The sequence below is a fragment of the Nyctereutes procyonoides genome, unplaced genomic scaffold, assembly GCF_905146905.1.
Source record: "Nyctereutes procyonoides isolate TBG_1078 unplaced genomic scaffold, NYPRO_anot_genome, whole genome shotgun sequence".
Classification (NCBI taxonomy): Eukaryota; Metazoa; Chordata; class Mammalia; order Carnivora; family Canidae; genus Nyctereutes; species Nyctereutes procyonoides.
In genome coordinates, this window is record NW_026575045.1 from 5,842,871 (window position 1) to 5,868,642 (window position 25,772).

At 39.8% G+C, this 25,772-nt stretch overlaps 1 protein-coding gene across 4 annotated transcripts in view; it reads left to right on the plus strand.

Annotated features, from left to right (window-relative positions):
• ARFGEF3 (ARFGEF family member 3) overlaps positions 1-25,772 on the plus strand; it is a 175,425-nt gene that overhangs the window by 33,980 nt on the left and 115,673 nt on the right. For all 4 annotated transcript variants that reach the window (XM_055324697.1, XM_055324698.1, XM_055324700.1 and 1 more), the window contains exons 3-4: positions 8,617-8,698; positions 11,745-11,876. In XM_055324697.1, coding sequence (XP_055180672.1) covers positions 8,617-8,698; positions 11,745-11,876 — 214 coding nt within the window. The remainder of the gene's footprint in view (positions 1-8,616; positions 8,699-11,744; positions 11,877-25,772) is intronic.

Below are 25,772 nucleotides of genomic sequence, written 5' to 3' on the forward strand. Positions count from 1 at the left end.
AGTTTTTGATAAGAAGGAAGGGTGGTGACTTGACAGAGTAGAAGAAGTTGGCACAGCAGAAGCTCAGGAAGGGTTAGATGAAAGCTGTTACAGGAAACATAGCTCCTCAGGGTCCCAGGCCAAAAGCTTTGAAAGAAAATGGGCAGGCGTTTTTGCTCGTGTAGAACAGGGCTAGCTTCACTTTTTATTTCTAATGGTAATATGTTCTTGAAAATTTTTTGACTGTAGAAACATGTAATAATAATAATACCAAGATCATTCGTATTCCCAAAAGGCAGAGAGGCATTCTGGACATGTCTGAGGAATTTCTTTCCAGCCTCTCTCCCTCCTCCAGCCTTCTATAATTGTAATGGTTTATTTAAGAGTAGGAATGTCATAGTATGTATTCTCCATTGCATTTTCATTTTAAATTTTTTGGCATAATATTTCAAAGCACTTTCCTGTGTCAGTGAAAACATTCCAGAATACTTTTAATTATTGTCTATTATTCCATTTTATAAATGTGCCATAATTTCCTTAACCTTATTTACATTATAAACAAAAGAACAGTAAAAAAAGTCTTTGCATCTAAAACTTTGCTACATGTATAATGATTTCTTTAGAAAGATTTCATGGCATAGAAGACCCTCAGTGAAGGCAGATTTATGGTTTTAAACTCTTGATACTTATTGACAAATTATTTTTGGTGGACATCTTAAAGAATAAACCTTTTCATGGTGCCACAGGAAGGGGCTATATGAGAAATTGCTAAGTGTGTTGATGAAGGTGAGGAAGAGCTGAGTGTTTCATGGTGGAACAGCATTCAAGTCGGTGTGTAAATGATTGACGTGGTAGATAATGTGAGGAGATGTAAGAAAGAAAGGATGCTGGGCTTTTTGTTTTTCATGAAAGGTCCTTCACAGGCTTACTGTGTGTAAAATGCTTAACTCAGTCTTGGAACAGGGTTTGAGAGCTACCAATGGGAACCAGTAAGGTCATCTGCTGTGGGAGAAGCTTGTGTTCACAGCTCCGATGCTGCTCCATCTCTTTTCCAGGAGTGAGTTTTCCTCTCATCCTCTTGTTCCTCATCAATAAATGTCAATACTGTTTGTCCCTCCTCACTGGGTTGGCATGAAGCTTAAAGAACATCATGTGCCTAAGCTCTTAAAGTGGTGCCCCGCACACTCTTCCATGGAAGACATTAATAAGTGGTGCTTCTATACTTGTATGGCTACTCTCCTGTGTCGATTAGGGGTCCTCTGGTTGACAGTGATGGAACACTCAAGCCAAAGAAAAAAAGCCAGCATGTTGTGTCCAGCACATTGTGTGTCTGATGGAAGGAAAAGGACACTTGCTTTGATCTTTTTACTGGACATGCTCATCGTTATAGGCTCAGTTAACCTTAATAGCCTTGATGCTAACACATCTCAGGCATTTTCCTTCTTTTTGATGATCAGAAGGTGAATTGACACTAACCCGTATCTTGGACAGGAATGATGGCTGTTTTTCTGCTGTTCTGTGTTAAGTGCCAAGTGCAATGCCCAGAACATAATAAATGCTCAATAGTTGTAGAAAAAAATGGATTCCAGAGCAGCTTCTGTTATGATTAACATGGACTTCATGTCTCTTTTCCTCTGGAAATTAAAAAAAAAAAAACTTTAGTGTTTTTCCACTTGATTACAGGGTATGTATATCTTATGGCAGAAGTATTAATATTGATAAACCCAGATTGTTGGTGAAAATACCAACCCATAATGTGTCTTTAAAAGATAAATAAGTTCTGAGATGTCATGTACAGACTGGTGACTATTTGAAAGTTGCTAAGAGAATCCTCTTCAAAGTTCTCATCATAAGAAAAAAAAATTATAATTCGTGAGTTGTTAGATGTTAACTAAACTTATTGTGGCAATCATTTTGCATTATACACATATCAAATCATTATGTTGTACACCTGAAACTAATATAGGTCAGTAAATAAAACTGGTCAATAAAACTGGGAGAAGGTATTTTCAAAGTAAATAAAAATGTATTCTCCTTTATGAGTTGTTTTCTTGACCTGTTGTATTCTGTATTTTTAAATTACTGCAAGAATATTAGATGAAAACTTTGAAATGAAAAAAGTAAATGGGTTTGCCGTTGCCCCATCACAATGATGTAACAAAGTATTTTTTGTGTTTAAGTTGCTTTCTATTCTTTTGCAGATTTTTTCTTCTGAATTGGCTTCTTTTATTAAAAAAAAAAGTCAAGAAAATGAGCTTGTCTCATAGATGTTAGAAAAATGATTTTCAAGGTAAATTCTAGCGTTTGAACAAATTTAACCTACCTCCATACAAATAACCATCTATTATAGAGTAGGAGCCATTAGACCTATCAAATAACAAAGGTAAAATCCAGATAGTATTTACAAGTTGTCAGATGTTGATAAGCCTACTTAATTACCTATAGTTGTCTTTTCATTACAAAAACAAATCAATTAGCATAGTGTTGCCCATCATGTAAATGAAACTTTCTTTATGGACAAGAACAACAGGTATAATTGCTATAAAGAATACAAGGACTGTAATGGTGCACCTAGGTGGCTCAATCAGTGAAATATCTAGCTCTTGAATTTGGCTCAGGTCACGGTCTCAGGGTCATGAGCTTGAGCCCTGTGTTGGGTTCCATGCTGGGCATGGAGCCTGCTTAAGATTCTCTGTCTCCCTCTTCTTCTTCCTCCACCCCACTGGCCACTCATGTGCATACTCAAATGCTCTCTCTCTCTCTCTCAATCTCTCTCTGTCTCAAAAAAAAAAAATACATGGACTGTCAGTGTAAGTACCAATAAGAAGTGGGAGAAAATTAGTTCCATACTTAATATTTTGCCTGTATACAAGCAAAAGCACTGCATTCACCTTTTTGAGCAGAACAGAAGGAAACAGTGATGGTTATTTTTGTAAGGAGCCAATGGCTTTATGGCTTTAAAAAGTATTTTGTTCAGATTATGCAAGTATATTCTAGAGTTATTATATAAAAATTGATGCAAATAGAAAGTATAAAAAAAACCCAAAAGATTCCCCCATGCCACCGTCTGAAAATACCCACTGCCAACATCCAGCCCACTCTCTTCTAGAGAGGGCCCTAATTGATTTTCATTGCTATCCACCCTTTGTACTGTTTGAATGTTTTTATGTACATGTAAGTCTTTTATAATAAAATGATAGTGAAAATATGAGCATAACCATATTATTTGGGATTTTTAAAATAGAATCGTAAAAAAATTGCTGATACTCTGTAAAGATGGCAACTTCATATGCTCAACTTAATAATTACAGTAGGTTTGCTAAGATATCTTGAAAGCAGGCAGGAGAGAAGGAATTATGTTGTTCAGAGTAGCATTCATAGGGCCAAAAAAGTTCCTGGAGGGTGAACCTAATCTTTGTTATGAAATATAGAAGGAATGATACTGATAAAAATAACTTAAAATAGAAATGAAAATTGTAATAAAATGGAAACCTTTTTAACAGCACTGCAGTGAAAGTCAATTAAGGAACCGATTCAATTCCAATTGGTTAAATAGAATCGGCTCTGGCGAAGCTTAGTCAATGAAAATTCATCAGTTTTTATACAAACTATATACAGCCACAGTATGCATAAACACGAATAATAAAGTCCCAGGTGTCACACAAGGTGGGTTTTATACAAACTATATACAGCCACAGTATGCATAAACACGAATAATAAAGTCCCAGGTGTCACACAAGGTGGGGAAGCGTTGAAAAACCTCCCATACTCAAATTAGCAAAGCGTGTGGCTACTAGGAAAAGTGGATGGTTGTAGCTTAAACTCAGCAACTGGTTTTAAAGCCTCATTTTCCCATTCATCCCAATTGCCTATCCCTTCTCATAACTACATACCAGCTGTCAAATATGCATTCCTTATCAACAGTCACTCAAAATAAGATCATTTACATTACTTGTTTGATGCCTGTCCCCAGTCTTTTAACCTGGCAACACTTGAACTGCTATTTTTAAAACGATATGTCCTACACCACAGTTGGTGGGGAGCTGTCTGCTGGTAAAAGCATTATGGAGGCCTAGGCTATGGGCTTGGAAGGCCTATGGTCCAAGTTTAAATCACAGCTGTTTCGTTTATAAACGTGGGACCTTGGATAGGTAATCTAATATCTCTTTGTCTTGTCAGCAATTAAATTTCTACTTTCAAAAGTTGTGATTAAATAGTAAAAATGAACATATGATCATGGGCCTTTACATATATAAGCCTCTGATTTTCAGTCAGAGCCATGGTTATTATATGAAGCATTTCAGACAGTTATTGAATAAATGTCTCAGATCGTAGGAGCCTAGAACTGGAGAGTGTTGGCAGACATTATAAATCTGAAGTATCTTTGTGTGTTTCCCATGTGGTTCATCAAAGAGAAATCAGCCCAACATTCAGTAATTGATTACTTGAAGTTCATATTGAAGTTGGTACCAAAAGCTAATTTTTGGTAAATCCTAACTTTCCTCCTATTTACCTATTTTAATTTCCCTTTGTTCATTGTTATATTCCAGCCCAATGAACTGGTCTTGACAACATAGTAAAGGAAGTAGGCTTAGTCTCCTTGACACAACCAGACACAGTGTCACGGGATGATGTGCTCCTCATGCATATGCAGCACTGCTAGTTCTTTAAGAAATAATTGGATGGGAACGCCTGGGTGGCTCAGCCGTTGAGCACCTGCCTTTGACACAGGGCATGATCCCTGGATCCTGGGATCGAGTCCCACATCGGGCTCCTGTGGAGAGCCTGCTTTTCCCTCTGCCTGTGACTCTGCCTCTTTCTTTCTCTGTCTCTCATGAATAAATAAATAAAACCTTTAAAAAAAATAATTACATGTCAGGACATGGAACCAGAGGCTACTGCCTTTATTTAATTAGGCAAGAGTGAACTTGCACATGCCTGTGAATAAAAAATAATCACTTAATGTAACTGAATATTGATTTTTGGTATGCCCTTTTCCCAATGAGGCAGCATCTGGAAAGATCAAAAGATGATTTGTTCTAATATAGTATGTGCAAAGGGGACCGAGTGGGTGCCACCTCGCAACTTCATTATCAATTTTATTGTGAGACTCAGTTAACAGGCCTGTTATTCTTTTATTGAAATCACTTAAAAAAAAAAAAACTAAGGCGGCAGGGTAATGCAAGCAATGAAATCATTTCCCAAGTGTTCCTTTCCTGTTTAAGTCAGGAGCTGACGTTGGTGATGCTAATCTAGGGCACTGCTGGGTCTGAGGGGAGGAGAGACCTTGGATTCTCAAGAGAGTCATTCCCCTTACCTCCTACACATATATACACTCACACACAAAGCTACCTTTCTACCTCACTCAGCATAACATCACTTCAAAGCCTATCCTTGTGGAACTCTCAGACCAGTCAGGGAACATGTCCCTCTTCTCCGACCCATCAAAATTTCCACCATGTCGGGCAGGGTCCTTTCCCTTGAGGTTAGGGGCTCTTAACTTGGGATCCATAAGAAGTTGACATTTGAGGGCTCATGAGCCCCCTAAAATGATTTCTGTACTTCCCTCAGAGGAGGGTCCTGTGCCAGATATTTTAGGTTCATGATCCAGAAAAGGTTAAGAAAGAGATCTTTTAACTTTGCTCTGATCTTTTTGAGACCAAAGGGTATTGGAAGGAACTTGGTCTTGGGAGTCAGATGGATTTCCATTTGAATTGTCTCCAGTAAGTTTCAGCTGTGTAGCCTTGGACAGGCTACAGAAGCTCTCTGAACCTCCAGTTTCTCAAGTGTAAAACAGAGTGAAAATGCCTATTTTAAGGTTGAAGTGACAGGTACACTAAACAGAAATAAGTGCTAATTTTATTTTTCTCTTTCTTAAATGAAAGCAAGTATCTGTTCTGTTGTGTTCTTGGCCAGATTTTTCTGAGCACCCGTGATGGTGCATTTGAGTGCACAGCAGGCACTCAAATGTTGATTGAATAGGTGGTTGGATGGATGGGGTGCCTTGGCTTAGTACTTAGATGAAATCTCTGTCTCCTTTCTCAAAACATTTCTAAGAGATCTCTTGATACTAAAAGATCTCTCTCTGGAAGAGAGCTTGGTTTTGTCACCACCTCTCTCCCCCGGGACAGTTAGTTCCATGTCCTGTGCAAAATCTGTCCACATACTATGACAAGATTAGATCTTATTATTCCATGCGGCAAACCATGAACTGTGCTGCCTTTGTCTATTTCCAGGACTGGATGGACTATAGCCTGTAGGCCAAACCTGGCCTAGTGCCTGTTTTTGTAAACAAAGTTTTATTGGGACATAGCCATGCTTATTGATTTATGTATTGTCTATGACTGCTCTTGTGCTGTGGCAGAGTTGAGTACTTAAAGACAACATGGACAGAAAACCTAAAATGCTTATTATCTCCCTCTTTATGGAAAAACTTTGCCAACTCCTGATATCTTACTTGTACTCCTTACTGCAACCCTGCAGGATTGGTCATCAGATGCCCCTTTTGTGGATTAGGAAGTAAGACCCAGTTATATATCTTGGTTGAGATCATACAATGTATATATAGCAGGTTCAGCATTCCCAGGAGTGGCCCTGTTGCTGCTGAATGTGGCCTCCACTCTTGTTTGATGCCCTTGGTGGGTGATGTGTGATACCTGGGCATTTTCAATTCAGGGCCACTCAGCAGAGATTTTCCATCCCCCAGGCTGTGAGACTGTGAGGGTTTTGAACCTCATACTTGCTCACTACCACTGCGTGTTCACTGGCAGATCTGACTTCAAATGTGAGCAGAAAGTTCATCCCCAATGAATGAATCCTGATGGATATCTGATTGTTTCAAGGGTTTGCAGATGACATTCTGTTGTTCTTCTGTTAATACTCCATCTGCCTTTTATTACTACTTTGCAACGCTCACCCTTCCAGTTAATTTTTCCAGCTTATAAACTGGTTATGATTAAAACAAAAGAAAAAAAACTTGGAAAAAAATCAGCCACTCCTGCTTTAATTGACTGCATAGCAGTGTTTGCCTTGTAATGGTAGTTAAGCTGGCAGTAACGGTACAATGAGAGAATTCCAGCCCCCTCGCTGGAAGTAACACTGGGTAATTTATCCATCTGTCACAGGATTTATCTAATGAAAAATGGCTGCAGTGTTAATCGATTGTCACGTAAAAGTGGCTGTTGTAGCATTGGGTTGGTGAGGGGAGAGGTGAGGACTGTGAAGGCGAATGTCCTCTGATGGAGTCTGTCTTTGTTCTTTCTTTGTGGCCAGCATTAGGGAGGGTCTGTGACTCTTGCTTCATCTGTCATGGAGCTGCTGATGGAGGATCCATAGAAAAACAGAAGAGCTGCAGGGTGGATAGGAAGGAATCAGAGCTATAATTAACTTTCTGTGTCATTGTGTTCTACAACAGCGACCCATATTTCTCCAAACTCGAAATCCTATAGTCTCACCCCGTAGCTTTCGTACTCCCTAAAGTCAATGAATCTTTCAGTTTATGCTGAAAATATAAAACAGATAAAAACAAGGTTGCTATGGTTTAAGTGGGGGCGGGGGAGCCTGGTAAAATTAAGTAACATCCCATTTGCTATGCTAGTGTAGCTCCATGGGGAAATACTAGGTTGATTAAAATTCTTAGATATTGTTTAATTATTTAGAGTGAATGTTCTAACAGAAAGATGTTTTTCTTTTTGTAGCTCTTCTGGCTTACTCCTAACATACTTTAGTGCCCAGTTATTTTGTTAAGCCCTAAAATATCCAAGTACCTCTCCACATATGTCTTTTTCATCTCTCCCTTGGTACCAGGTACTTTTCATTGGTCAAAGCTGCTGACATTTATATTTCTGTCTTGGAAACATGCTTATCGAAAACCCAAACCCATCAAAAAATTCAGATCTACCTGATGGAAACCAAAAAGCAAATTTAAAAAGTATAAATGATTGTTGAACATGTTGAATTGGAGAAAAATTGACAAGTTAATAGAATTTCCATTTATATTGATGAGGCACAGTAGTGGTGTAATGCATCCACTTTGTTGGTGAGAGAGAAGTATGAGCAAGGCATTGAAATCTATATAAATGGTACTTTCTAGAGTCATTCCCCCCAGATGTCCTAGGTCCTATATTTAGGAAAGAGAAAGGCATGTACATGGACCAGTGAGAGCCCCACCATGTAATAATTTGTGCACTAAAGCAATTGGTTGAGGGTCCTTGTGTTGGCTCTCCCTATAGCCGAGGCAAGTGCTGATATGCTCTCTCTCTCTTTTTTTTTAAGATTTTATTTATTTAAGAGAGAGAACATGAGCAGGGGCAGGGGAAGGACAGAGTAAAAGGGAGAAGCAGAATCCCTGCTCAGCAGGGAGCCCGATGTGGGACTTGATCCCAGGACCATGAGATTATGACCTGAGTCAAAGGCAGACACTTAACAGAGCCACTCAGGTGCTCCTGTGTTATCATTTCTGCACAGATTTTTTTTTGCTGTGTGTTTTTTTTTAAGTCCATGTGCATTTTTATTATTGGTCATAGTTTTTATGTATGTGTGTCACAGCATTTGTGAGTGGGCGTACATAAGGCTTGTATCACTTGACTGCCAGCTTTGCTGAGCTCATATGTTGTCCTTATTTATGTGTTTTGCCAGGGAGAAATGCTTGCTTCCTCTCCAGTTGGCTTTGGAATCCAAGAATGTGAAACTGGCCCAACATGCCTTGGCAGGAATACAGGTATGGCTCTCACTGGGTGCAACCAGGTGACAGAAATTGATAGGCTACTTTGGCATTGAAAGAACAAATACTTAACATTTTAAATACTAGCTGTTTAAAGACCCCAACTGTAATTTGTTTGAACTAGGTAATAACCATAAATGATAACAGATTTTTCTTATATTTACCAGCATTTCTCTGGGTATAGTATATCTTGTGGAGCATTTGTTATCTGATGCTGATTCCCAGCTAAACTCACAGAGAAATGAAATATTTTGGAGGATGTCCAACTTTAGGAGAGCAGAGGATCCCAAGAGAGACAACTCCAGTTCTGTACCAATTAAAATCTTGTATATATTTAACATCTTTGATTCTGTGTAAGGAGAATTAGTAAACTGGAAAGATTTTGTCTTGTTTTCTATTTTACAGTTAGGTTGGTAAATGAATTCATGTGTTTTGTTTCCAGAGCAAGAATGGGATGGGAAAAAAAAGAAATTTGGCCTAATCAGAAATATTAGATTGCTTGAACACTTTCCTTCTCTGAGCATTTGTTTGTTTATATTTTATACTGTATAGAATAGGTCTAATTCCAACAGTGCAAAGGTGATAACTATATAATATATTGACTTTTAAGTGGCTTAGCTTCTAAGTGACAAGCCTGTGGGGTTTATTCAATGTGGCCATGAATTGGTGGCCTCTGTCAGGTGTCTTTTCATATTAGTGTGTACTATCTCATCCTTTAAGTTTCCTTGTCATACATATAAAAGAGTGAGAAGACTATGGCTCTTCTGTCTCCAGTGGGTCGAAATTAGATAATGTATGTTTTATGCATTATCTGCATTAGACATTTTTAAACATTGTCAGTGTTATTAAAAAGTCTTTGCTTTCTTCAAGGTGATTGGGCCAACCACGAATGTGAATGAGAGTTTGTTTTGACCTGCTGTGATATTCCCTTTCTCTAGTATTATATAGATTTCCTACTTATTTTTTTTCAATTGATTGATTTTAGGGAGAGTGTGTGTGCAGGAGGGAGGAAGGGGCAGGAGAGAGAGAGAAAGAGAATCTTGAGTAGATTTCCTGGCTGAGTGTGGAGCCCAATGTAGGGCTCAATCCCAGGACCTTGAGATCATGACCTGAGCTGAAATCAAGAGTCCGATGTTAAACCAGCTGAGCCACTGAGGCATCCCCCATTTATTTATTTATTTGTTTGTTTGTTTGTTTGTTTATTTAACTCCCAAATACTCTAAGCTTACAGAACCATGTTTTCAAGGGCTTACTTTACCATGTTAACTCCAGTGACTTGATGGACAATGAGTCTTACTCTTACTAGCCCCTGTTACTTCCTCTTAACTTTCAGCATGCTTGTAGGGCTTTTTCCCCAAGTCTTTATCACTTTAGGTAAAAAGAAGTTTGAATATAAACTTTAACTCTGGGATGCCTGGCATGTACTGCATGACAGTGAAAAAATCGCTTTTGAGAGGATGTAGACAAAATGTCAGGGAGTCCTAAGAAGTTTTGAAATACTCGATTTCTGGATTTGCAGTGACATTCTGCTAAAAGAGGGAATCCTTACACAGGATAAATCAGAATTCCAAAAGTTCTTCACGGCTGCAAATCTACACTAAATAGGACGAGGACAGATAAATATAAAATCTTACACGAGGGTCTCAAAAATTGACTGTCTCAGGACAGAATGGGAAGAATAGCCTAATTGCTGCCCTTGTGAATGAGAATTAGGGATTTCCGGGTGAGTCAGCATAGAATGTACTGTGACTTACAACTAAGCTCATTTGATCTGAGAATATAATTAAAGTTATGCATTGCTGTTTTTTGGCTTTTGGTTTTAGGCAATAAACACATTTAATTATCTCACATAACTAGAATTCTAGAGGCAGGCAGTTCTAGGTTTGGTGTGACAGCTTAATGGTGCCACCAAGATGCCATTTTTTTTTTTTTTTGTATTTCCCTTCTGCCATCTTAAACATTTTTAAGACTTTTTTTCAAGAGCAATTTTAGATTTATGACAAAATTGAGAAGAAGGCACAGAAATTTCCCATATATCCGCTATGCCCACCCATCCCATTACCAGCATCACTCACCAGAATGGTATTTTTTTTTTTTTAACCAAGAATCAAACTACAACGACACATCATAATCACCTAAAGTTCATAGTGTACCTTAGGGGACACTCTTGGTTGCTTTTATTCTTTAATGTCAGACCACCCCTTAAAGTTTGACATTCCCTCTGGAGGCCACATTTTAAGTCGGAGAGTATCTGTGAAGCCACCTCACTCCAGGAGCATTTGAAGATGCCCAAGGAGGTTTAGTATGGAGAAGAAGAAACTTAGGTGGACTTCACAGCTGACTTCTGATAGTTTAGCTTAGTCCTTGTGGCTCCAGGGAAAGATGAGGGAGTAGAAATTCTAGGAAGGGTTTTGGTACAATCTAAGACAGAATTTTATGGAAAATGAAAGTTGCTCCCGAATAGAAAAGAGCTGTGAGGTGTAATGTCTCTTAAGAAACCTCATAAAAGTGGCTGACTTCTCATTTTGGTTTTTGTGGGATTTGTTTTCTGATGAAAATGCATTAAGATTTGTGAGCTCATGAATACTACTTGGGTAAATGACAGTTCACATTAGGAAGTAAAAAGGTAAATTCTGAAAACTGACCTTGTTGTCTACAAGATGTTCTCCCTTCCTGTGACAAAGCTATGTTAGGAATGTGTATGTGTGAATGTGACTTTTGTAAGGTGCTAGAATCCCCTGGGCACATTCATCCTCCATCCCCACCAACCACATAACCTATTGGTAACCATGTTATTTAGAAAGAATCATTTAATAGCAGCAAAAAGTCTTTGCCCACACTGTTTATGAAAGGTTTGATGTGTTTTTCTTTTTTTTTTTCTTTCTTTCTTTTTTTGTTGCCACGTAGCATGAGTACTTTTCCAATGACCTCCACCTACGTGGCTCCTGAATACAAAAAATTATCCTCAGTACATTCGAAGGCTTTCCCCTGCTGCCTTATTCTGTTGTATCTATCTGTGATCATTGCCTTGTGCTCTTTACAGAAGCTTCTGTCAGAAGAGAGGTTTGTATCCATGGAAACAGACTCTGATGAGAAGCAGCTGCTCAATCAGATTCTGAATGCTGTGAAAGTGACGCCTTCCCTCAATGAAGACCTGCAGGTGGAAGTGATGAAGGTTGGTTTGACGTGGCTGCCAGTTTGCGTCATTGGGACAGGAACAGACTGATCCTCCCCCACCCCTGCCCCAAGCCCTCGTTGTTATCTTGAAAATGCCTCTGTATTGTGGTCATGCCAGCTCCCCCTTCATTTGGAATGTATGGTGGTTCTTGCCTGTGGTCCCCCGGAATTACCTGGATTGTTGAACAGAAATGACAACTAAGTAAGAAGATAGAATTTCAGTAAATCTATATGATTTTTGGTCTGATCCTGCATATCCAGTGTTGCTAGGAAATGTATTTATTTATCACATTTTGAGAGCATGCATGTGAGTAGATCCAGCTTAGGGGAGTTCCGATCATTCTGAGTACTCTGCTACCTGTTTATGATCAAACAGAGCAGTGACTTAGTGATGTTTTCACATATCCTAAGGCTCTAGAAATAGTCAACTTAGGGTCAGGAAGACTATCCTTGGGAACCACATTAGAATCACATCTTTCTTGTCTATTCTCAAATGACATGAACTTTAATCTCCCACATTTCAGTTATTTTTTCGGGGGATGGCATCTCTCCCTCTTCTTTCCCTTTGCCCTCTCTTGAGGATCACCATGACTGGGAGCCCTTCATGCTGACTCTGGAATGTGTCCTATCCTGTGAATGAACAGGGAGCTGAGGAGAAGAGGATGGAAATCTCTCTCCTAGAACAGTACCTCAGTCAGAGCAACACAGCTAGAACCACTGGGCTGGCTTTTAATAATGCCATCTATTCCTTCTCTCCCTGGAGGAATAGGTACAGAGAAATATTTGGGAAAAGTTGGTGTCATATAATGATTGATTTCTTTCCTGGAAATGCACTGAAGGATTTTTGTCTTGGATAAGAGACTTAACTCCTCTGGGTTTCAGTTTCCCTGTTCAGCAAAGAAAAGATTATTTCAGTCATGACATTTTCCTCATGCCTTGCACCTCACCCTAGCCGATAGTATGAGTAATTGAGTGCAGTGATGATAAGCTGAGACTCTGAAGCCAGCTCATCCACTTTCTAGTTGGATATCCTTGGGTAGATTCCTTAACTACTCTGTGTCTTGGTCTCCTCATCTGTAAAATGGGGGAAATAGTAGCACCTGCCCAACAGGACTGTTGCAAGGATTAAATAAGTGATATTTGTAAAGAACTTAGCACAGTATCTGGCATAAAGCAAGTGCTTCAGAAGTGTTAACATATGCCTACTACTTCCTGAGTCATAATCTCAGTGGGTGAGTCTAGGAATATTCTTTTTTTTTTTAAGATTTTTTAAATTTATTTGAGAGTGAGAGAAAGAGAGCATGAGTGGGAGGGATGGACAGAGGGAGAGGGATAAGCAGACTCTGCTGAGGAGGGAGCCCCACATGGGGATTGATGTGGGGCTCAATCCCAGCACCTCAGGATACTGACCTGAGCTGAAGGCAAATGCTTAACCAAATGAGCGACCGGGGGGCCCCCTAGGAATATTCTTAAAATAAACATTGAGAATCCCTGAACTAGCTGGTCTTGATGATCTCATTCATCTTTAACTCTCTTCAATTCTGTAATGGACAGTTTTGCCTTGTCCTCCGACATATGTTTGGCAGCTGTGCGTTCATAGGAACTGAAGACTAACCACTTCTAGAATTTATTTTACTCTTCCATTTCCTCCATGCTGCTCTTGAGAGACAAGGCCAGCTGCCACGGTAATCATTTCTGAGGCTTCCAAGACCAGTCTGCCGAATCATTCTTGTATTATTAGGTCTCCATACGCTGGATGGTGAGCTGTGGTGTCCTACTGAAACACCTCACAGATTTCACATTGCTCTGGAACTTCTCCCAGGAATATACCTTGTGGGGAATACAGGAATATGTATTAAAAATTAAAAGGAGAAAGTACCTATTCTTAAAGTCTTGGAGAAACAGGATGTTTAATGGTTATGTCAACAGTAACACCTGTTTTGAAAACTTATGCTTGCTTGCTACTTCCAGCCCAGCAGTGCCTTCTGCTAGCCTTGCTGAGGACAGCAGTTGACACATGTTAACTCTACTGGAAATCCTGGAAAGCTTATCTTAATGGACTTTCTAATGACACCATGATAAACCATTGGTATTTGTCGTTAATGTCTGGGAAGAGATCAGGCATTGTCAAAACACAAAAACAAACAAAAAAACAAAAAACAATAATGTAGGCTGCCATTCTTTAAAATTAGGTTTCCAGGGATCCCTGGGTGGTGCAGCGGTTTGGCGCCTGCCTTTGGCCCAGGGCGCGATCCTGGAGACCCGGGATCGAGTCCCACATCGGGCTCCCAGTGCATGGAGCCTGCTTCTCCCTCTGCCTATGTCTCTGCCTCTCTCTCTCTCTCTCTCTCTGTGTGTGTGACTATCATAAATAAATAAAAAATAAAAATAAAAAAAAATAAAAATAAAATTAGGTTTCCAAAATGCTTAAAAAGAGAAGGGCCTTTGCCCTATGCTATTATTCTTAACCATTTAAACATTGGGATTGGGAAAAAATATTTCCACTCACAACAGACCTAGCCTTCAGCTAATTTCTTTTATACTAAACTTTTATTTAGACCAACAGTTTTAGCCAAGCATCTAAACAATGAATGATAAGATAATATGCTGTGATAACCACAAGGGAGGGCTCCATGAGCATTTCTTATTTCTGACATTTGGATTATTTGGATCTAAGATATATCCAAATTATAGCATTGCTGGCTTATAAATAATGATAATGTTTATGCCCTTTCTCTATGCAGGAAGAATTTCCGTGGTTACTTTAGTCACCTTCAAAAGTGTGTACCCTTTTATCTTGGATGCTGTAATATTTGTAATGGCCTGAGAAAAAACTCACAAATAAGTCCTTGTTTTGCTGACATCATTAGAATATGAAAATGTTTTTGCCACTTCTCCCCAAAATATAGTTAACAAAGAGGGAATTGGATGAGCTCTCAAGGAAAGGCTGGATTCATTTCATATGAAGGGTATATTTATTCCCGATGCTTCTACATAACTCATTCTCATGATAAATTATCCAAACTAGGAATTACCTGTCAAAATCCCCTAGTCATTTCATATAAATATTTTGTAGGTACGAGAAAATCTTTTAAGGTGAGATATGGTAGGCATTTTCAAACACCACTATGCTATTCAAGAGCGATAAAGGCACACCATGCAGTTTTTATTTATGTCTGTCCAACCACAGCATTGCACATTTTTACGACAAACCCCAGGTGCTATTTTTTAAGAAGTGATGCCATGCATTTTACTCACCTATTGCTATCTGGTAGTGTTTATTAACACGAGAAATTGAACCCTGTCACACTTTTCAGAGTATGTAGCAGTTGTATTGAATTCCTGGAGAGAAAATAATATGGTTTCCTCTTTTAGACATTTCCCTAAGATTAAACTAACTAATAATGAAACTCAAAATTCTGATGGTAATGTTCTCATTTAGAAAGAAGGCCCTAGACTGTCAATTGGAAGGTTAAAGAAAAAAAATATCAATGATGCTTACTCCTGACAAATTAAATAGGAATGAGGTTAGACCACTTAGTCTAAGATCTGTTCTACATGGTTTTACAATCTAACAGGAGGGGAGAAGAGGCAATTTTGATTTATTGAAATGGCCATGGAATCCAAATAAAAATTTTATAGCTTGAGCTGAGCAAATCAAATTTCAGCACTGTAGAATCAGAAAGAAAGTTTTTCTAAAGACAGATTACCTTAGTAATGCATTAGTAGACAGCAGGGAACTACTTAATATTTACGTTAAGCACTTGTCTGCTTTGGTAGCATTTTCCCACGGTGTGTGCCATTTCTGTAAATGCCATGCAGACTCCATAGAAGCCAGCTACGTAACTGATGACATCTCTGACTCAAGCAATTAGGACTTTTTTTCCCCTTCTTCCTGATAGATAACATTTAGTGCGGTTATTAGCTGATACAGCTGGCTGGTCTTTAAAACCGGAGGGAATTATGGCTGGCCTTCTGCCTCCATAAGTGTGTCAGAGATGTGAGCATCCTGAGGAGGGCCACTAGCTTTGTGTTTAAGGAAGGTTGTGATACTGGATACCGAGAAAGCATTTGATGAATGTTCTGGTATTGGATGTTTTACTTTGTATGCACCTTTAGGTAATAGAAATGAATATTGGTGGGATACTGTACAGTTTTTAAAGGGGAAATGACAGGGGCTGATTAATGTTTATTATGCATTAGATGCTCTGGTAAGTACTTTACATTCATACTCAGGTCATACATCTAGTAAAATGGAAGGGCCAGTATTTGAACTGTAATTCAGCTGGAGGCCAAATGTGTGCTTTTAAACAGTGGGCTAGGTCTCTTGCCTTCTGAGTCTCTTCTAAAAGGCATGTACATGGTAGTCATTAGTATCCCCATTCCAAAGATGGATTGAACAGAGAAATTAAGTCATGGGGCGGTAAGGGGCAAAGCTGATAGTGGCTGAGAATCCTGTGTGTTTTTGGCATCCTCCATGACAGTGCATTCTCTCACTAGTTTCAAGACCTAGATTCAAATTTGAAGAATCAATATCTCTTTCCCACCAAATTAGCTGACAAGTGTGTGGGTGTCAAAGAGCGAGAGAGAGAAGGATCGAGATTGAGATCAGGTTGGGGGAAGAGAAAAAGAATGTCATTTACTGTTGAGGTATTTTTATGTTTTACAACAAAAGCCAACCAAACATCTATAGAAAATACAAAGATGAGTGATTGATGGAAAACGAGCTAATGGCTATAGAGCTGGTAGACCAAAGCTTCAGGATGTCCATTTATAACTCTGGCCTTACAGTGAGAAGGAGAGAGTGCTTTTAAATTATGTACCAGCATTGAAGTCAGCACCTTTGTCTGGGAGGAAGAAACAGACCAAATGGAAGGACTGGTTCTAAATCCCCTCAATCATGTCTTGGGCACCTGGGTGGCTCAGCCGGTTAAGTGTATGTAACCGTTGGTTAGCTTTCAGTTTTGTTATAGTTATAAAAATATGTGTAGCATCTTAATAAAATTAATACCTCTAAACTCATTCAAATTATGAACCTGAACATTAGAAAAATACCTTTGCTTTGAGGGTTTCTTCTTACTCTCTTTTCTTCTATAGCCACCCCCTCCCTCTACAGCCTATAAAGGTAACTTTCTTCTGCAGTATGCAGTAATGGAAAAGTGTTTCATCATATATTTCTGATTCCTAAAAAAGGGCTTCATCATGTTTACTATTGTTAAATTGTAGCTTAAAAGAAGAATCTTCTGAATTGTTATTTATTGATCATCTACCAGTATATATTTAGGGTCCTAATCATTAGTCATAATTCCACAGTCTACAGAAAACACCCCACCATTTATGCCAATAAATTTCTATTCCATCCTACTAGGTAAAATTCATATGATTTGGTTACACTGGGGAAGCTTTATAATTATTAAATGTCTAACATACAGAGAATCAAGTTGGCTTTAGCCCTTTAAAAACTATCTTGAGGAACTTGGTTGATCATGTCTATAAGCATTGATTATAAAATTATCAAAAACCTCATGTGTATATGGGTAGAGACTATCTGAGATGAGGTGCCTGTTCTGGGGAGAGTCTGAGAGGGAGAGAAAGAGGGAATAAAGGTGTTATCTAGGACATGCTGATGAACTTTACTTCTTAAAGCATCCGCTATGAGATTAGGTCGAAATAAGTTTGTTACAGACTAAGCTAGAACAAGACAGTTCATTGAACTTTTCAGTTTGGGCTTATTTCCATTGGTTTATTCAGTGAGTGTATTTTTATTACCAGCAACATATAAAATTTTGTAGGATTAAAAGCAGTACCTTCAAAGACAAGTGTTCAAAATCTAATAGGAAAGAGATAACAATGTACACATTTACCATAATTCAAGGTAGTTGTGTGTGGAGTTGGAAAAATTCAGAAGGAGAAACCACGTTGAGCTGGATAGATCAGTGTTTCAAGGAGAGGGTAATATTTGAGTTGGATTTTGAAAGGTGTATAGAATTCTGACAGTGATATTGGGAGGGTAGGCATTCCTGGTAGAGAAGAAAAGCCCTGTAGATGGGAAAGCATGGGCTGTAAACTGTGATTACTGAAGGCTGGTAAGTGATGAGCCTGGAGGGGAGGTTGAGAGAGGTTCTCTGGGGCCTGGTCAGAGTGAGCAGGAGCAGGACAGGGACACTTCCAGAGATGGGTGTTAAGTGTTGAAGGTGCAGGGGAGAAGAAGGAAGAGTTTTGCATGATGGTCCAGAATCAGCAGAACTGAGTCAGAGACGCTGGTGAAATATAAGAGCCTAAGCAAGAAGTCCTGAGGACTTGAAACAGATTGGTGGCAACAGGAAGGGTCCTGTGCAACTATGTGTGGAAAAGTGCACCCAGCTGCACGGGGCTGATCTGCAGAGAGAGAATCAGGAGCTGTGGTGGCTGGCAGTGGAGTAGGTGGTAAGTAGGTGGCGAAAGAAAAATCCAAGGTGATTACAGGAGTAGGAGCCAGGATTTCTGACTGAATGGTGGATTTTTAAGGGGCCAGTTTAGGAGAGAGATAGTTCACATTGTCAGATATTAAAGAATTATAATATTTTTAAAGGATAATTTAAAGAAATACAAGTAGTTCAGCACCACAGGCTTTCCAAAATAGAAGAAAGCTCACTGCAAATCCCATAAGTATGACTGATTTTTGTATATTTGTTTCTAATCCTATCTATTTATGTGTTCAGTTATATTCATTGTGTATATAGGATTTTTTATTTCTTTTCACTTTAGGTTATAAACCTTTCCCACAGGGCTATATTTATTCCTTTCATATAATTTTAATGGTTGCATAATTAGGAATTTTAGAGGTGGGGCAAGTGTTTGCTGTGTCACATTGGAGACTTAATGCTGTTGACAAGATTTTCATGGAATTGCTTGTATTCGTTGGTGCTGTTGAGAAGTTGAAATTAGGGACTGAAACTTGGAAGAAATGTTGGCTCCAGTGATAGATTTTTGAGACTCTAGTTAGAGGGAAGAGTTATGAGAACTTGCCAAGGGGGAGAGAGTTTGGAAGGAAGAGCAGAATGGTTTATTTATTTATTTGTTCAAGTGAATTAGCCAAGCTCATTATAATTTAATATTCACACAAAAAAAATTTTTTTTACAGATATCACTGGTACAGCATTTCCTAGAATTAGGTGCTAAGGGCATATTGATGAATATCAATGAATATCAGACTTACTACTTGTGGCAACAAATCAAGGCCAGAAGAAACATGACCATATGCCAGTTAACAATGTTTTCCAAACTGGGTACTCAGGAACTCTAGCAAAATATTCTGTGGACTAAAAAAATCTGTCAGAATAGCCATTTGCTAGAATGTGATTTCTCAAACTACCTGTCACCTCAGCCTCAGATAAGTCTGTGTGAGTCCTAAGGGGTAGAGGTTTCATGTGATACAATAATTTCATTTTTCTGTTAATCAAAATAAAGATTAGGATCATAGTTCAACTACCTGTTGTTAACTTCAGTCTTGGATCTTTGGAGCATAGTGAAGGACCAGTGGGTCATCCCAGATCCCCTCTGAAAGTCCTCGATTCTCCCTCTGAGGCTTTTGGAAGCAGAGTAACGTTGTGGGGTTCTCAGCTATATTCACAAGGCATGTGGGGTATAAGTGATCTAAAACAGTGATTCTCAACTGGGGACTATTTTGTCCCCCAGAGGATATTTGGCAATGGCTGAAGAAATTTTCAGGTGTCACAACTGGGAGTGCCACTGTCATCTGGAGGGTAGAGGCCAGAGATGCTGCTAAATATCCTACAATGCACAGAACAATCCCCCACAAAAAGAATCATTTGACCCCAAATGTCCATCACACTGAGGTTGCAAAACTTTGATCAAAATAAGAAAAAGAAATGCTTATTTTGGGCAGCCACATTTTAATTGTAGATGAGAAGAAAATGTGCCCTGACATTCTATATGTACTTTTTCACTACCCCCACCCCCACTCCAAAGATACACATTCTTCTGTTCTGCTGTCTTCAGAAGGCGGAATCTGCTTTATTGTTTGTGTGTAGATCCTGAGGAAAAGAATCTGTTTCTAGTTCGTGGCCAAGGTACACTTTCAGCAGCTCACACCCCATAAGGCTGCACATGCAGAAGAGGGGCATGCCCTGCACCCAATGGAAAGGCATTTGGTGGCTCAGAATCCCCATGCTCAACCCTGAATTTCCCATCCTTGTTTTTGCCATATTTGACAGAGTAAAAAAAAGAACTGGAATGTTTCTAAAGAGAAGGAATTATGCAATTATTTTTAATTTTATGAAGTTTCATGCCAAGATAAAGGAAATGCCAGAAGGAAATGTGCATGAAGTAACGAAGTTAGATTTTCCACCAGAACCAGAGCTGGGGTATGAAATGCATTTGGCATTAAGAATTTGAAGAGAGTCGTCTGCTCTATGCTCCAGTAAAGACAAGGCCTTCTGTGGGCTGGACTCAAGTTTTTAGTAACTTTTTTCGAGCTATAGTAGATTTTGTTTGGTTTGATTTATAAATAACATCTGGTATTTGGGAAAGTAAAACTCCAGCCACCTTAAGATACACTCATATGTAAATTAAGATTATTTTAATAGTTTAAAAAAGAGGGAAAGAAGACTTCCTTATTCATTCGATATGTGTCCATATCCTCAATATGTCTTGACTTCCCCAAATCAGCTCGCTTCTTGATGGAACCTGTGGTGTCTTCCCTAGGGTTAATTTACTAATTGTGCATGTTATAGCATGTTAAATTTAAAAATCCACCGAAAGAAGAAAGCAGCATTACAACTAGTATGCTATGCATTAGACCCAGAGAGACTTCCCCAGAGTACAGTGTGTTTTCCCAGTCATAGCATCCACCACGATTTATTGTGACCCCGTATTTTATGATGGTCTTCAACACCAGGTCTTATCCTTGCAAGATCAGGGTGTCTTTTTAGTTCAGTACTATATGCCCAACACCAGCACTAGGTCAGATCACTAGTAACACACCCATAAATGTCTGCTGCATACATGGATGGGAGCCTGAGCAACACAGCACACAGTTAGACATAAAGCAGACATGCAGTTGCAATCCATTAAGCTCAAGAATCACTTCTTCGCTCTAGCATTTGCGGAAACAGTCCTGGGGAGAACTCATCTGGAACCTTGGGAGAAGTGAGATCTTTGAATCCTAAATCAAGGCAACCCTTACTATGTTGAGTGCAAAAGGTAGGTTCTCAGTGGGGCATAGCAGGAGATTTCAGGAAGGAGAAATGTTCATGGCATCTCATGGGAGAAGCCATCTGATTAGTTGAGATGATTTTCTCACTGTCCAGAGCAAGATCCTGCCAGGTGACTGGATATCCCAAAAGGAGGCTTTACTAAATTCTGATTACCCTAACCTAGTCTTCAGAAGTTCTAGTATGCTTATCTTATGTGGTTGCAAAATCTGCCTTTAGCCAGTCTGAGCAACCTGAGTCTGGCATTCAGATTCCTAGGATAATTTTCTTCTATACAACTGGGCTGTCTTAACATGTTGTCTACACATTTTACAAAAATGACTAGACACGAAGGTGCACAGTCTCCCTGAAACTCTGTGAGGATGATCACTAAAGTGAACAAGGTATAGGAGAGCTTGAGTACAGGCCAGGACACCACACCTCCCGAGGCCTGACAATGTGCTAAACATGTTGGGTATCAAAAAGATGCTACTAAGAAGCTACTACTACTAAGAAGCTTATATAAGTCCAATGAGGCATGGAGAGGGATGCAGATTTAAGTGATAAGTCTAAGCCTCTCTGAAGAAATGGTATAGAATGATGTCTGCATTTCCTGCCCATTCTGAGTGTCACACCTGTAATAGTAATATATTATACATTTTGAACAAAGTGTATCACTGTTCTCTGAAATATGCTGCTATATTAATACCTAAATATAAAGTATTGTAAAAAAAAAAAAAAACGGGACTGTGGGAGATCAGTGTGATCCACTAGAGGGGTAGGGAGTAGGAGGAGAGAACAGCGATGGGATGATACAAGGTTTCACATATTGGTGACAGTTGTCTTTTAGGGTGGGAATTCCCTGCATCCCTTTGCCAAATGCACCCCAGGCAATTCAGTGTCACTGGAATGACTAGAATCTGTCTTTAACTTCCTCTACATCCTAAGTGTCTGCTTTTATCACTCTGATTTACAGTTTGCCTCAGCTCCTCTATTTTTAGTTGGGATTTATGGGCCTGCCAAGCTCTAAAACAATACGTGCAAGACACTTAACCATTGGGCAGTTGGATTGCTGTGCACCAGGGTTCCAGCCTACCTCTCTAGCACCATCTCTAGCCTCATACCTTCCCGTATCTGTCTTTACTTGTGACATTTCCTTTGCTTAGCCCATCTGTCCCTCCCTCTCTCTCCTGCCCATATGTCACCTCATCAGCAAAGTCTCCTCCAGGTTACAATGCCTTCTAGCCTTCAAAGTTGTTTTAGCCTTCACAAGTGCAACAGCATTCATCACCACCATCCCTGAAGTACAGTTAGGCCTGTGCTAGTTTCTCCAAGAGATGAGTGTTCTTGATGCCAAAGATTGTGCTTGCTTTTTATACTTGTGACTCCATAGCAGTTAGACTCTGAATGCATAATGACTTGAGCTGATGTGAGGCTGGAAAGGGAGAACATATAGGAGGGAGAACGTGGAGATGCATCAGAATGATGTGGATGCTGGGCAGTAGGAATCCGGGGCAGTGATAAAGAGTAGAATGCAGATTGCCACAGATTTATGCTTTTGAATGTGGATAATCTGATTGATTTTTTTAAATTTTTATTTATTTATTCATGAGAGACACACAAAGAAGCAGAGACATAGTCTGAGGGAAAAGCAGGCTCTCAGCAGGGAGCCTGATACAGGACTCCATCCCAGGACCCCAGGATCATGCCCTGAGCTGAAGGCAGACGCTCAACTGCTAGGGCACCAAGGTGTCCCTGATTGAGTTTAATTTTTACTTAAAATGTACCTAATCACTTATGTTTAGAATGGATACCATAAGTTACATCACATGGAAGCTTATTTAACCTCTGTGAGAAGGCAGCCCTGGATAGGTACCATGTACACTACTGTTTTAAACCATTGTTTAGTGTGTTCATTCCTCTAAATATCCTCATGAGGTAGGGGTGGGAATTCTACAGACAGGGGGATAGAGGGCATAGTCACACAGCAATTAGGTGCTGAATCACATGCCATGGTCATGTTACTAAAACAATAGTGTTTTGGCTCTGACATCACAGCACCTGCTCTGTTATCATACAGTCACAGGGCCCAGTCTGCCTGATGGAGAAACCCCAGTCACAGCTGTGAGAAGTCCTTGGGAGAGGTTAATCCAGGGCATGTGTGATCAGAAGAGCACACCTGTCATCTTATGCTCATCATCATTATCTGTCCATATCTGTCCCCCTCTGTTCCTAATGTGACCACGTTTCCCAAATTCTTATCACTTGTGCCCAGTTCTTAAAGTAAATCAGCTTTGCTTTCTCCTTTCTGGTACAATCTTTTTATGCAAAGTTTTTATATGCATTTTATTTTTTAAAGATTATATTTATTTATTTGAAAGAGAGGCACGTGCACACGAGTGGAGAAGGGGCAGAGGGAGAGGGAGAAGCAGACTCCCTACCGAACAGGGACCCAACACAGGACTCGATCCCAGGACCCTGAGATCATGACATGAGCCACCCAGGTGCCCCAAAGTTTCTGTACATATTTTAAATTGAGGAGTTCTTTCTTTTATACAGTAGCAATTTGATGATTGTTTTTTAATGATTGGGCTTTTTATTAGTCTTTGCAGTAATTTTTCCCAATTCATGGAAGACTTTGTGTCTGATTTCCCTATCCCTGTAGCTCACTTGTGGAAGCCATGCAGGCCAGCTGAATTATGAGATACTGCCGATCACTCCAGTTCCTGCTGTTCAGTGACGATGTAGTCAGTAATGGAATCGCCCTCAGGGTTTAGTTGCTCCTGTTTTCCTTGAGGCCAGTGTAGTGAACTTGAACTTTCTGCCCTCTCCCAATGCAACAGAAGTCAGCTGCTTTAAATTCATTTTCTATCCCCTAACCTGCCTACACCCAATCTTTGTTTTAATCTGGTGAATTAATGCTTGCTAGGGACTGGGCATATCAACCATTTCTCCATTGATCGTCTTTGATAAGTCATTTCTGTCTACTGCATCATCCTCTCTGGACACTGCTCTTTGTATGTACTGTGTGAGTCATTGTGGGCCATGAGCACTGTCCTCCCTATAATTCAAACCTGCTCTGCTTCCAACACAAGAAACTCTACTTGAGCTGAAGAAGCTAGCTTCATTAATGTGCTTCACTTCCCTTTCATTGTTTTTGGTGGTTTGTAGTTTTTGCAGATAGCTCAGTGAGTCTTTGGATATTGGTGGCCAGACATTAGGTGTGGAGAGCCTTTTTTCAAGGGTCTTTTGAACTCTATCAGCATTGGCTGGGTGCAGGGATGCTAAGCTTCCTTCAGACTATTGCCAAGAGGCCTCATTCTACATTTACTGACCTCCTTGTGACAGAGGAAGTTGACCCTCCTTGGTTTCCCAGAGAACATTGATTACCAAATACCACTACCAACTCAGTGCCCTTCATGGAGATGTCCCCATTGGTACTGTTTCCTCTTCCTCACTGAAAACTGGTTTGATTTTTGAAAACTTCTTTCCAGATCTACTCTTGTGTACCTTGTATGAATGCAGAGTAATGGAAGGCAGAAAGCCAATCACCAGTCTTATAAGTAACATTAATAACTAACCAGTTTAGGCAAATATTTGCCATTATTATTTTCATATTGTAAAGTATTGCCAGTTGTCAGTCTTTATTGTAAATACTGAAGGAACCAAGAGCCCAGATGGACAAGCTACTTCCCTCTCTGCAGACCACCATCTCCACCAGCCAGCCACCTGTCTGCCAGGAATCAGAGAGGAGGGAAAAATTCAAGAAAGGGAAGCTGTGAGAAGTAGCAAAAACTCAAAGTAGGAAACCTCCATTTGAGAAAGCCTCGAGAGTCTTTCAGATGCCCAATGGATGTTATAGTCTAATGGAGAGATTAAAAATAAGTAAATAAAACAGTTGTTTATGAGCCTGGTGTATGTTTTGATATCATGAAACAAGGGGATGTGACCAGCCATTTAGAGACAGTAGTCAGAGGAGGCTACATGCCTCTCTGAGGGGGTTACATTTAAGTTGAGGCCTGTAAAAAGCCAATCAAATGAGCCACCTGATTAACAAAAGCAGGAAGAGCCAAGGACAGGAGGGTTTCAGGCACAGGCACCACCAAGTACAGAGACATTAGAAGATATGGCCTCCTCCCAAGCCAAATTAGGTCCTCAGGACACTGCTGACCTCGGCTTTCACCACTTCTTGTTTACCAAAGATAGCTATTAAACAAAAGAAAGCCTTTTCCCACAAGGCCTGAGGACAGCTGTTCCCAGCATCTCTCTCTATCTACCTGCTTGGCATGGGGGGATTTTTATCTGGAGGGGATTCTTGGGTGCCAGGCTCCTTAAGGATCAAAAGACTGAGAAACAGACCCACAATGAATTTATATAATCTCATGACTAAAATTCAAGAAGATCCCCTTCAGCTTCTTTAATCTCATACCTATTAGCTTTCTCTAAAGGAGCAGCTATTCTGAGGGTGGCCTGGCTGGTAACTAAACTGAGGGATTGGGAGAGATTCCTTGTCCCATCCGGCAAGTACACTATTCATTGATTAGGTGATATCCTATGGTAAATTTGCTAGGCTTCAGCGTTCTTCCATGAACTGGGCAGAACCAGATGAGAGACACCATCAGGTAGCCCCCACTGGCAGGCCAGGCTGCAAGCAGGACAGTGTTGGGTTGGCGATCGAGGAGCAGACACCAGCACTGTTT